The 14,147-nt window shown below is 49.2% G+C and overlaps 1 protein-coding gene across 1 annotated transcript in view; it reads left to right on the forward strand.

Annotated features, from left to right (window-relative positions):
- The first annotated feature begins 294 nt into the window (after positions 1-294).
- AP1G2 (adaptor related protein complex 1 subunit gamma 2) overlaps positions 295-14,147 on the forward strand; it is a 53,858-nt gene continuing 40,005 nt past the window's right edge. The window contains exons 1-6 of the mRNA XM_060255360.1: positions 295-404; positions 2,125-2,329; positions 3,427-3,551; positions 8,293-8,434; positions 12,061-12,157; positions 13,840-13,916. Coding sequence (XP_060111343.1) covers positions 2,126-2,329; positions 3,427-3,551; positions 8,293-8,434; positions 12,061-12,157; positions 13,840-13,916 — 645 coding nt within the window. The 5' untranslated portion in view covers positions 295-404; position 2,125. The remainder of the gene's footprint in view (positions 405-2,124; positions 2,330-3,426; positions 3,552-8,292; positions 8,435-12,060; positions 12,158-13,839; positions 13,917-14,147) is intronic.

Raw genomic sequence — 14,147 nt, forward strand, 5'->3', positions numbered from 1 at the left:
AAGCTCCAGGAGGATTGGCTACATCAGGGGTGTGTGGCCTAATCTGCAAAGAAGTTCCTGCTACAAAAAAAGCCCTTCATTTATCTGCATCAGCTCATTGGCACGTCCCTCACTGTATTGTTTTGGAACCGAAAGACGGTGATGCTTCAGTTGATATTTAGCAGGCCCTCCAGATAAAAGTACCTGCACGAGTCCTTTCCCAGATGTGCCCAGCAGAGGGCTCTCCCGAGCCCAGAAACTTTCCATGGCTCAGGTGAGTTCACCTGGCTGGTAAACCGTCCGGTTTTCCGGAAATGCAAGAAGTTGACCGGGCAGAAGGGGGGGCATAGAAGGGGGGGGTGGCCAGCTGCCCGTGTGCCCCACAACCATCGGGAGCCCCGAGAGCAAACTGGACTTCTGGACAGGTGATGAATGGAGGGGAAACCTTGGGAGATGAAAGGAAAGAAAAACTGAATCTTGGTGGGAGTTACAATGGGGAAGTGGAAGTCCTAAAAGAACGTGGTGCTTGCATGGGAATGTGGATTAGCATTCATGGATTGGCATTTGTGGGCCGTGTGTGTAGTGGCCAATCCCACAAACTGTGTAAAATGCTTTATCTGTGTAAAATGCTTAATTTAATATTTTTATGTTAGATTTTATGTGCTGTGAGCCGCCCTGAGCCACCTTGGTGGGAAGGGCGGGATATAAATCATAACTAAACTAAACTAAACACACACTATCTTTGTCTGCCACAGTTTTGCATAAACTGATTCATTCCAGACATGCCAATTTTAATCTGTTCATCAAAACGGAACAAAAACTTCAGAACAGGGAGCAGAAAACCTGTTCAGTTTGACTGAGAAACCCTGGTGGAGACTTGATTTGTGGGCAAAATTCTTAGGGTCCACTGTTTAAGGGAAGAAGGAAAGGGCGGGGGACAGGGAGAAATGTTCTGACTGAGGTTCTGGGGAACAGTCGCTAATTTCTGACGCCGCATGGCATGCGTATCATTTCGCCCTTGTATTGTACTTCAGTTGCTGACGAATAACTACCATCTGCCATTGCCGAACATAAAAAAGGTAAAGTAAAGGTAGTCCCCTGTGCAAGGACCAGTCGTTTCCGACTCTGTGGTGACGTTGCTTTCACAACATATTCATGGCAGACTTTTTTAACGGGATGGTTTGCCGTTGCCTTCCCCGGTCATCTACACATCACCCCCAACAAGCTGGGGACTCATTTTACCAACCTCGGAAAGATGGAAGGCTGAGTCAACCTTGAGCCGGCTACCTGAACCCAGCTTCCGCCAGGATCAAACGCAGGTCGTGAGCAGAGCTTAGGACTGCGGCACTGCAGTTTTTCCACTCTGCACCACGGGACTGCCAAACATACTAGACGATTAAAGTGGATTAGATCCTTAGTGTCTACTGTAAATGTTTTCTGAAAGGGAGGGGCGCTCTGTTGTTTGATCAGAGTAATCTGTGGAATAATCTAGAGCTCCAGAAAATATCAAGTTTGCATCCTAAACAGACAGGGCTTCTGCTTTACTGAAAGTCAGAAACGGACATGGAAAGACAGAGGCACTCTGGACATTCCCAAAGGCACCCGTGTTCCAGCCTGGATTCCTGGGTTTGGAAAGCAATTGTGCCGCTCTGCCTGAATTGCTTCTGACTCCAGTTAGACTGGGAGTGGCCAAAAGCAAAATAGAATAAACGCCAGATGTTTGAGAGCCACAAGATATAAGCGTTAGATGTTTGAGATCCGCAAGGAAGGAAGGAAGGAAGGAAAATAGATGAGAGGGAGGAGAGGTGGAAAGAAAGCAACTTGAAATGCATTCTCCAAGCTGCTGACAGAGGGAGGAGAGGTGGAATGAAAGCAACTTTAAATGCATTCTCCAAGACGTCAACTGGCTTGTTTTGGAGAAGTGATTTAAAGAGATTAAGACATGCCTTCTCCAAGCCAGCAGATGGGGTGCTGGGGTCTTCAAGAGCCACCCAATATGTGTGAAAGACTCACACGTGGCTCCCGAGCCACAGTTTGGCCACCCCTGAGTTAGACCTTCTTCCCCAAATAATGGGGAATCGAGCTGGGGTGTCCCAGGACCGCACTGTGCATTCCCCACACCTTTATTCCACTCCCCCTCTCTAGGATGCCGGAAGCACCATTGACATTACCCATCCTAATCCGGACCATAAGGAATGCCCGGACCCAAGCAGAGGAACGGGAGCTGGTCCAGCAAGAGAGCGCCAAGATCCGGGGGGCCTTTCGGGGTGACGAACCAGACAGCCGGGCCTCCAATTTAGCCAAGCTGCTCTACATCCACATGCTGGGCTATCCTGCATATTTTGGACAGGTACAATAGATATTCCGGCTGCTGATGCCCCGAATAGCATTGGGCGGCTCTGGTTTGGGAAATTCCTAGAAATTTGGAGTCGTTGTCTGGGAAGGGACTTTAGTTTCTTTGAGATTCTATGGTTAAACGTAGAATTTACTCTGTGAGAAGGGACTTCAGTGAGATCTAGGGTTGCCAATCCCCAGGTGGGGGCAGGGGATCCCCTGGTTTGGAGGCCCTCCCCCTGCTTCAGGGTCATCAGAAAGCGGGTGGGGGGAGGGAAATGTCTGCTGGGCACTCCATTACTCCCTATGGAGACCCAATCCCATAGGGCAGGGGTGGCCAACGGTAGCTCTCCAGATTTTTTTTTGCCTACAACTCCCATCAGCCCCAGCCAGCATGGCCAATGGCTAGGGCTGATGGGAGTTGTAGGCAAAAAACATCTGGAGAGCTACCATTGGCCACCCCTGCCATAGGGTATAATGGAGAATTGATCTGCATGTATCTGTGGCCCTGGGGGGGGCGGGGGCCCTGTTTTTTGCACCAAATATTCAGCATAGCATCTGATGTCTCTCCCCAAAATACCCTCCAAATTTCAAAAGGATTGGACCAGGGGGTCCAATTCCATGAGCCCCCCCCAAAAGGTGCCCCTATCCTTCATCATTTCCAATGGAGGGAAGGCATTTAAAAGGTGGGCGGTCCCTTTAAGTGTGATGGTCAACACTCCCTTTGGAGTTCAATTCTGCTTGTCACAACCTTGCTCCTGGCTCCGCCCCCAAACTCTCCTGGCTCCACCCCCAGCTATTTCTTGAATTGGACTTGGCAATCCTAGAAGATACAATGCCCCAGAGCCCTCCCCACCAAAGCTGCCATTTTCTCCAGGGGAACTGATCTCTGTAGTCAGAAATCAGTTGTCACCCTACCTCTCTTGCTCGTGTTAGAGTATTCAGCTGTGGCACTGAAACACAACTTCGGAGGGGAAAGATTGGAATGTTTGCACTTAATTGGAGCCCTACGCCCGAGCTAAGGAATCTCGGTTCTGGCACGGGAATGGTATTTGAGCAGAATAATCGGTGAAATTTGAAAAAACTCTTGCTCTCTTTTCTGCCTCAAATCAGATGGAGTGCCTGAAGCTCATTGCCTCTCAGAAATTCCATGAGAAACGGATCGGCTACCTCGGCGCTGCCCTCCTGTTGGATGAGAAGCAAGACACCCACCTTCTACTGACCAATAGCATCAAGAAGTGAGAGACTGGAATTAAAGGGTGCTTGTGGCGGTGAGGGGGCGGCGGGGGGCGAGATGGCATCCCTAAGTGGGCAAGACCAAACACGGGGAACTGACTCTTCTATTCGTGTTCTGCGGTTTGCTTAAAGAAAGAAATCGGGAATCGTTGGGGAGGGGCAGAAAATTCAAGGGCTCCAGCAGACGGTAGATAGCCCAGGCCAGCCTGATCTCTTTGGATCTTTTAAGCTAAGCAAGACCGGGTTTAGTTAGTACTTGGAGGGAAGTCCAGGGATGCTACACAGAGGCAGGCAATGGCAAAACCATCCTAGTAGAATCATAGAGTTGGAAGGGACCTAGGGTTGCCGAGTCCAATTCAAGAAATATCTGGGGACTTTGGGGGTGGGGCCAGGAGACATTGGGGGCGGAGCCAGGAGCAAGGGGGTCACAAGCAGAATTGAACTCCAAGGGAGTGCTGGCCATCACATTTAACGGGACAGCACACCTTTTAAAATGCCTTCCTTCCATAGAAAATAATGAAGGATAGGGGCACCTTCTTTGGGGGCTCGTAGAATTGGACCCCCTGGTCCAATACTTTTGAAACTTGGGGGGCATTTTGGGAAGAGGCACTGGATGCTATACTGAAAATTTGGCACCTCTACCTCAAAAAACAGCCCCCCCCCAGAGCCCCCGATACCCGCGGATCAATTCCCCATCATTCCTTATGGGAATTGTTCATGGAGGTGGATAATGGCTGTGGGGGTGGGGCTTCCCGCGCTGGCCAGCTGGCTGGGGGAGGGGGGAAGCCTGTAAAACCGGGGGATCCCCCGCTGGGACCTGGGGATTGGGAAGCCTAAAGGAACCGCCAGGGTCAGCTAGTCTGGTCCAAGCCCCTGCACAATGCAGGAAATTCACAAATACCTCCCTTCCCCACACAGCCCTGCTCTATGCCCAAAAGATGGCAAAAAAAACCTCTTGGATCCCTGGCCAAACTGGCCTGGAGAATAATCGCTTCCTAGGGTTGCCAAGCCCCTCTGCTGCTGCGGTGTGGACTCCTCTCTCACATGCACTTTGTGCACAGGGCCCAATGACGTTGCCTGGAAGCGACATCATCGCGCTGGGGAAGCTCTAGGGTTTGCAGTGAGACTCTATGGTACCATAGAGCTCTGCCACAAATCCTAGAGCGTCCCCAGGGCAATGGCGTCGCTACTGGGTGACGTCATCACTCAGGGCACATCGTGCGATGACGGGGCTCTTTGGGGGATGGGGATCCCTCTGGAGACCTGCCCCATGCCGGCGGGTTGGGGACCCCAAAACTGGGGGATCCCCCACCATCTACGGGAGCTTGGCAACCCTATTGTTTCCTGACCCCAAAGTGGCACTTAGCATTTCCCTGAGCTTGTAAGTAATTACAGCATGGAGTTTGGGAAGCCAAGCAGGGTCGGAAACCACCAAGGAAGTCCAGGGTTGCTACGCAGAGACAGGCGAGGGCAAACCACCTCTCGAAATCCCTTCCGGGTCACCAGAAGTCGGTTGCGACTTGACGGTGCTTTCCGCCACCGCAGCAGAAGGTACCTGCAACGTGGGTGTTATTTCGTGAACGATAATTCATTTCAATGATTCTCCTGCTGCCTCATAGCCTAGACTCCTGCAAGGGGGTTCCAATCAAACACACGCTAGGAACGCTCCATCGTCATAATAATAAGAAGAACCCATCCAAGTTCGCGAAAGCAACCGAGCCAACTGTGAATCACTAAAATAATCCAAGCGAGCGGCAGTAAATTTTCTGAAATGCAATCGGGAATTGTTGCAGCTGTTTCCCGGACTCTTCAAGTCCGCTGCCTGGAGCCTAGAGGCAGTAGTAGGGTTGCCAACTCCAGGCTGGGAAATACCTGGAGATGTGTGTGGGGGGGTGGATCCTGAGAAGGGTGGGGTTTGGGGAGGGACTTCAGTGGTGTATTAGGCCACCTTCCAAGGTGACCACTTTCTCCAGGGGAACTGCTCTCTGTCACCTGGCGATCGAGTTGTAACAGCGGGAGATCCCCAGCCACCCCCTGGAGGCTGGCAACCCTATAATTAGCCCTCTTCTCTCCTCCCCTAAGAAGACGGTATTGAAGCTGGCACCTGCTTCCTGGGTATCACCTGGCTCTTCCCCCCTTCTCCCATTGGTCCATCACTGAATAGTTGGTCGGCAGGTGGAGGTTCCTTAAGCATCTCTGCTCAGCTGGGAGACGGACTGGGCACGAAGGGGCCTGTTCCCGGCAGCGGCTGTCAAAACGGGTACCACAGTGGCTTCCCCCACCTCTGGGGTTCCCTGCTAGAGCTCTGTGTGTGTGGATCAAACCACCCCCTAAGAACATAAGAGAAGCCATGTTGGATCAGGCCAGTGGCCCATCCAGTCCAACACTCTGTGTCATATAAGAACATAGGAGAAGCCATGTTGGATCAGGCCAATGGCCCATCCAGTCCAACACTTTGTGTCATATAAGAACATAGGAGAAGCCATGTTGGATCAGGCCAATGGCCCATCCAGTCCAACACTCTGTGTCATATAAGAACATAAGAGAAGCCATGTTGGATCAGGCCAATGGCCCATCCAGTCCAACACTCTGTGTCACATAAGAACATAAGAGAAGCCATGTTGGATCAGGCCAGTGGCCCATCCAGTCCAACACTCTGTGTCACATAAGAACATAAGAGAAGCCATGTTGGATCAGGCCAATGGCCCATCCAGTCCAACACTCTGTGTCATATAAGAACATAGGAGAAGCCATGTTGGATCAGGCCAATGGCCCATCCAGTCCAACACTCTGTGTCATATAAGAACATAAGAGAAGCCATGTTGGATCAGGCCAATGGCCCATCCAGTCCATCACTCTGTGTCACATAAGAACATAAGAGAAGCCATGTTGGATCAGGCCAGTGGCCCCTCCAGTCCAACACTCTGTGTCACATAAGAACATAAGAGAAGCCCTGTTGGATCAGGCCAGTGGCCCCTCCAGTCCAACACTCTGTGTCACATAAGAACATAAGAGAAGCCCTGTTGGATCAGGCCAGTGGCCCCTCCAGTCCAACACTCTGTGTCACATAAGAACATAAGAGAAGCCATGTTGGATCAGGCCAGTGGCCCATCCAGTCCAACACTCTGTGTCACATAAGAACATAAGAGAAGCCATGTTGGATCAGGCCAGTGGCCCATCCAGTCCAACACTCTGTGTCACATAAGAACATAAGAGAAGCCCTGTTGGATCAGGCCAGTGGCCCATCCAGTCCAACACTCTGTGTCACATAAGAACATAAGAGAAGCCATGTTGGATCAGGCCAGTGGCCCCTCCAGTCCAACTCTCTGTGTCACATAAGAACATGAGAGAAGCCATGTTGGATCAGGCCAGTGGCCCCTCCAGTCCAACACTCTGTGTCACATAAGAACATGAGAGAAGCCATGTTGGATCAGGCCAATGCCCCATCCAGTCCAACTCTCTGTGTCACATAAGAACATGAGAGAAGCCATGTTGGATCAGGCCAATGCCCCATCCAGTCCAACTCTCTGTGTCACATAAGAACATGAGAGAAGCCATGTTAGATCAGGCCAATGCCCCATCCAGTCCAACTCTCTGTGTCACATAAGAACATGAGAGAAGCCATGTTGGATCAGGCCAATGCCCCATCCAGTCCAACTCTTTGTGTCACATAAGAACATGAGAGAAGCCATGTTGGATCAGGCCAATGGCTCATCCAGTCCAACACTGTGTCACATAGTGGCCAAATTTTTATATATATATATATATATACACACACACACACTGTGGCTAATAGCCACTGATGGACCTCTGCTCCATATTTTTATCTAACCCCCTCTTGAAGCTGGCTGTGCTTGTAGCCGCCGCCACCTCCTGTGGCAGTGAATTCACCTTTGGGTGAAGAAGTACTTCCTTTTAGCCAAAAAGGAAAAGTGGGGTACAAATACTTTAATAAAGGAACAAATCAACTTTGCTCTATGGAGCAGTAGCATCAGGATAGGATAGGTTTGCCAGGTTCAATTCAAGAATTATCTGGGGACTTTGGAGGTGGAGCCAGGAGACTTTGGGGGTGGAGCCAGGAGCAAGGTTGCGACAAGCACGACTGAACTCGAGAGGGAGTTCTGGCCATCACATTTAAAGGGACTGCACACCTTTTAAACACCTTCCCTCCACTGGAAATCATGAAGGATAGGGGCACCTACTTTGGGGGTTCATAGAATTGGACCCCGCAGTCCAATCTTTTTGAAACTTGGAGGGCGTTTTAAAGAGAGGCACTGGATGCTTTGCTGAAAATTTGGTGCCTCTACCTCAGAAAAACAGCCCTCCCGCGAGCCTCAGATACCCACAGATCAATTCACCATTATACCCTATGGAAATCAGTCTCCATAGGGAATAACGAAGTGCCCAGCAGACATTTCCTTCCTCCCCGCCACTTTCTGATGACCCTGGAGTGGGGGGAGGGCCTCCAAACTGGGGGGTCCCCTGCCCCCACCTGGGGATTCGCTACCCTAGAATAGGATCCCCCTCTCCTGAAACCCCTCTTTCATTCCCACGTGACTCCCCATTCCAACTTTGACATCAGAAGATGAGCATTGGGAAATGTGGACGGTGGGCTTTGGGGCTGGAAGGAGGGCCTGTAGGAAGGTTCTTGGGGGAGATGGGGGCCCAGTGGGGGGCGAGAGAGAGTGTCTGGGAGTGTCTTCCCCCTGGTTCACAGCCTCCCCCCCTTTCTGTCGATTTCAGTGACCTCTTGCACCCCAGCGCGTGGGTGCAGTGTTTGGCTCTGAGCACCCTCGGGTCTCTGGGCTCGGCGGCCATGTTTCAGGACCTGGCTGGAGAAGTGGAACAGCTGGCCCGGGTGGGGCAGCCCTCGGTGCGGAGGAAGGTGAGAGGCTGCAGATCTTCCGTCCATTTAAAAAGCATCTGCCTCGTACACGGGATCGCCATACCCTTCCGCCATCTGTATGTGGTAGTATATGCCAAAGTCTTTCTTTTCACTGAAAAAAAGGAAACCTTGCGGAGAGCAAGTTTGGTGTAGTGGTTAAGTGTGCGGACTCTTATCTGGGAGAACCAGGTTTGATTCCCCACTCCTCCACTTGCACCTGCTGGCATGGCCTTGGGTCAGCCATAGCTCTGGCAGAGGTTGTCCTTGAAAGGGCAGCTGCTGTGAGAGCCCTCTCCAGCCCCACCCACCTCACAGGGTGTCTGTTGGGGGGGAGGAAGGTAAAGGAGATTGTGAGCCGCTCTGAGACTCTTAGGAGTGGAGGGCGGGATATAAATCCAATATCTTCATCTACCTCACAGGGTGTCTGTTGTGGGGGAGGAAGGGAAAGGAGATTGTGAGCCGCTCTGAGACTCTTCGGAGTGGAGGGCGGGATATAAATCCAATATCTTCTTCTGTCCTCCAAGGTATAGGCCAAATTCATTTGTTACGAGAGCCGGATCTGACAGAAACGAGACCTTGTCGGGGCCGGCCATGTGTGTCTTAATGGCCTTAAGGGCCCTGCGGGATCTTTCCACTTTCCGCAGGGCCTGTAAGACCGAACTGTTCCGACAGGCCTGTGATATCTAACCGGGAGAGAACTGCCACCCGACATCATTATAGAGTTCTAGGTGATCACCGTCCGAAAAGAAGGCTTATATTGTAGTGTAGGCTTCCCAATCCCCAGGTCCCAGAGGGGGATCCCCCGGTTTTACAGGCTTCCCCCCTCCCCCAGCCAGCTGGCCAGCAGGGGAAGCCCCACCCCCAGAGCCATCATGCACCTCCATGAACGATTCCCATAGGGAATGATGGGGAATTGATCTGCGGGCATCGGGGGCTCTGGGGGGGGCTGTTTTTTGAGATAGAGGCACCAAATTTTCAGTATAGCATCTAGTGCCTCTCCCCAAAATACCCCCCAAATTTCAAAAAGATTGGACCAGGGGGTCCAATTCTATGAGCCCCAAAAGAAGATGCCCCTATCCTTCATTATTTCCTATGGAAGGAAGGCATTTAAAAGGTGTGCTGTCCCTTTAAATGTGATGGCCAGAACTCCCTTGGAGTTCAATTATGCTTGTCACACCCTTGCTCTTGGCTCCACCCCAATGTCTCCTGGCTCCACCCCCAAAGTCCCCAGATATCTGTTAAGCCAAATGCTCTCAAAATGAGATTGGGGAATTAGTTAGATGGACATCTGGCTTAATAGGAATCTTTTTACCAATGTATACCAGGCTCAACCATCCAGAGAGTAAATGCTCAATAAAAGGACTCTAATTTAATAAAACCAATTGTAATTTATTGTGAAAAATAGTTCTCTCATACAAGATAAAATACAAAACAATCACACATTCACACAGGTCTAGGAAATACAGATAGATTGATAGGGGAACATGTATGGGTAGACAGACAGGGCGATAATTACCTCTCGCAGGCTCCAAGGAAGACTCCGATGGCGACAGTTGAGGGAATGGGGGAGGACCCGAAACTGATCAGGAATCGGGGATGGATCTATACAGCGGGGAGTGGGTTGCTGAATAGAAGCACACCTGAGTGGAGTTGGGTCAGAGGTTAAATAGACTCCCTTAGACCCCTCAGGGGCTGGGAGGTCTTGGGGAGGAGCAGGGGGAGGCTCTGTGATGACCAAGGAGGCTGGACATTAGCAGAGCCAATGGTGAGTTCCTTGGTAACCTGAAGGACCGTCTCTCCCCGTACGAGCCCCAGAGAGCACTGAGGTCAGTAGGAAAAAACAGACTGACTACCCCTGGGCCAAGAGAAGTTAAACTACAGAACACCCGCTCACGGGCCTTCTCGGCTGCGGCCCCATATCTCTGGAACCAACTCCCAGAGGAGGTGCGGGCCCTGCGGAACCTTGATCAGTTCCGCAGGGCCTGCAAGACCACTCTTTTTAAATTAGCTTTTATGAATAGCTGAAGTACAATTTTACAACGAAGAAAATCCGCCATTAGCACTAACTAGAATAGCGTCAATGATAATGTTATAGTTTGTTTTTATTAATGTTCTACTGGTTTTTAAGGTCAAATTAATGCTTAATTTAATGTTCTTAATGTAATTGTTTTATTAATGCACCATTGGTTACTATGTTGTTTATTAATGTTTTATTTATTAATATACCATTGGTCATTGTGTTGTTAGCCGCCCTGAGCCTGCTTCGGCGGGGGAGGGCGGAGTACAAATAAAATTTATTATTATTATTAATTGGATGCCAGCTTTTACCAATGAACTACACCTTAGTCCGGTGAACCTGGAAATTTCCAAGCTTCAATATTGCCTGAGGCGGCTCCAAGGTATTAGACTGGGGTGAGAATGGGAATGGCTGGATACTTGAGGTTAAATGGGATTATCTGGGAAGGTGACAATAGGGAATCAAATATTGACCTAGGTATCCCTGGTGTAGACAAAAGAGCTGGTAATGACAGGAGATGTCCTTCCTCTTATTCCATCATCTTCTGGGCAGGAAACATTGTTTAAGGTTTTGCTAGACAATCAGGAACATTAGTTGAGCTGTTAATCCATTCATGGGGCAGATGGGTTGCTTGCAGGCCAAGGGTGACACAGGGTGTGTACGTGATCTTCCCACTAAGAAGGAATGGAGTCCAGTCTGGCAGGGTATGCTTGGATAAGCTTATGCAAAGCTGAAGCAGATGCTGGAGATGAAATCAGGAAAGCACGATGGATCCTGGTGTTGTTAGCCTTAGGTTCATGGAGGCAGGCTGGAAACATGGTGGCCTGGCGTCTCCCACTGCAGCGGCCAAGACTGGGCACACAAGGAGCAGAGTTCTGGCTAACACGCATCCAGAGGTGTAGAATGCAAAGCTGCCACATAAGCCTTAGAAGCTGTGGGCAAAGTCCACTTCTTAGAGCAGATGTGTGAGATTCAAAACTCCAGGCACCCTGGCAACCATACTGGTGATCACGATGTCCATATGTATGAAAAGTAGGGGGCTTTTCCTCACATATTTCTTAAATTGGACTTGGCAACCCTATTGTAGTGATACAGCGGCACAAAATGTTTTTAAAATCTTAAATTGTAATTATGTTTTATTCGCTTTTAACTTGTGAATACGAATGTTGTCAGCCGCCCTGAGTCCACTTGCGGAGAGGGCGGGATAGAAATTTAAAGTAATAAATAAAATGGAATGCCGGTAGTGGAGGCATGAACTTTAAAAAGGACACAAATGCAATTAAAGATTTTTTTAAAAAAATTAAATAATACATGCTTAAAAGATTAGCACTCTTGCAATATTTCGTTTAACAGTCTCCAGTATCTGAAGGAAGCGAGAGAGAGAGAGAGACGGAAGCAAACTTGCTTGCGGACCTGATAGGAGCCCTCCGGGGGCCTGATTTGGCCCCTCGGCCACACGTTTGACACCCCTGGTATAGGCAGGAGTTCCTGTCCTTGCAGCTGTCACTCATATGAGCTTGCCCCTCCGCTTTAACGGCCCAGTCTGCCCCCCAACCCCATATTTTTTCCCCACTGTAAACCCTTCTTTTCGTTCTGCCAACTTTTGTAGGCAGTGGTCTGTGCTGTACATATTACCCGGAAGGTGCCAGATCTCACAGACAGATTCATTGCACTTGGAGAGCACCTGTTGACTGACCGAAGTCACGGTAAGCGTCCTCATCCCTTTGCTTTGCTAATGCCGCTAACGAGCAACTGACTAGATGCAAGAATAGCCGTTTTGAGCACTGGTTCCAAAATTCAAGTATTGCAGTCGAGAAGAAGTGAATGTCGAAACACGTGATTATCTAGAACAGGGGTGGCCAACGATAGCTCTCCAGATGTTTTTTGCCTACAACAATGTGTGTCCTACTTTGCTCTCTGCTCTGAAGTGGGTCAGTCTTTGGTGGAGACAACAGCCTGGATTGCAGTGTTTAAATTCTGGCTCAAAATTCACTTTAGAACAGATCCTAACAGCCTTCTTGATTGTATGAAAAGAGACCCATATATTTCATCCTGGTCACCAGTTCTTATGCCCCAACTTAACCAGTTGGGGATAGAGGTTGATGATTTTTTTACTTCTGACGAGTCATATATCTTCAGATGTATTAAATTGAGACTGTTGGAGTTGGAGGAAACGAAACTATGTCCAACAGACCCTTATATTTGCTCCTCAGCTTCCTTAGGTCTTTATGCTTTCTGCGGCAAAATGCCCCATTATCTATAAGACTTAACCATTCCAAGGCATCACAGGGCATTTATGTTGGCTAGACTAAATGCGTTTCCCTCCAAAGTTTTACAAGGCAGATATCATCGAGTCCCTTTAGGCGATAGACTCTGTTCCTGTGGAACAAATATTCCCGACTCAATTCAGCATACATTGCTTGATTGTTCCTTTTATCATAATCTCCGTAAAGATTTATTTTGCAAGCTTTCTTTCTCCCCAGATTTGTCTATTCTGCAACCCTGTTATTATTTATTGAACGATACAGAGGGGGAGGTTAGCGAGGCTGTGGCAAAATTTTTGGCCAACATCCTTAAATTTAAATCTGACCACGTATGAATGCATCTGTAAGCTCAGTTTCATTTTGATTTTATCTCCAATGTTTAAATTTTTATATTCTGTGTATTTTTATTTGCAGCTGTTATGCCATTAAAGGTTTGGTATGGTATGGCCTACAACTCCCATCAGCTCCAGCCATTGGCCATGTTGGCTGGGGCTGAAGGGCGTTGTAGGCAAAAAACATCTGGAGAGCTACCGTTGGCCACCCCTGATCTAGAATACGTGTCATCTTATATACTTCAATACGGTTTCTAAGTCCTGTCTATTACAGTACCTTCTTGTTACTTTGGAGAACATTGGGACTCTGGCCCAGCTGTATAGCTACGTCTACTGCAGGATTTATTAAAGTATAGCAACTTCGACAGATGAAATAAGAAGTCTTCAAAGCAAACCAGATATCGAGTACAGACCTTGCTGTCTGCTGGACTCTTCAGCATTTCTTTTTGTTAGCGATCCGAGCGTGTGTGAAATGACCAAAAGATTTATGTGTAAAAATTCGATGGTGATTTTATTTTTTTGGATCAGTATAATCGCGTCGAAAAATTTATAAAAATAAATATTAACTGAACGAGATATTATATCAGGTAACCGTTTCTTAAAATCAATGCCCATTGTTGAAATAATTCCTTGTGCGTAAGAATTTCGGGAGCGCAGGTGTTTCCTTTTTAGCTACCCACCTGGGGACTGGCAGCCCTAGTGAACCGTGAGGGATCTGAAATGTAGTTCTCCCGTCGTGTCAAGTGATTCGGGATCCGGGAAGTGACGGCCTCCTCTCCGATCTCTCCTTAGGCATTCTGCACGGAGCCGTCATGTTGATCGGGGAGATGTGTGAACGAAAACCCCAGGCCTTGGAACACTTCTGCAAGGTGGGCGGCTGTGAACTTAGGCTCCTCCCAGCTTCTCCTGCTGCTAATTCGCCTTGTCGCAACTGCCTGCCAGGAGAGGGGCTTGGTGTAGTGGTTAAGTGCGTGGACTCTTATCTGGGAGAACCGGGTTTGATTCCCCACTCCTGTCAGGAGAGGAGTTTGGTGTAGTGGTTAAGTGCCTGGACTCTTATCTGGGAGGACCCGGTTTGATTCCCCACTCCTCCACTTGCA

This window comes from Heteronotia binoei, chromosome 15 (genome assembly GCF_032191835.1).
Source record: "Heteronotia binoei isolate CCM8104 ecotype False Entrance Well chromosome 15, APGP_CSIRO_Hbin_v1, whole genome shotgun sequence".
NCBI classification, from domain to species: Eukaryota; Metazoa; Chordata; class Lepidosauria; order Squamata; family Gekkonidae; genus Heteronotia; species Heteronotia binoei.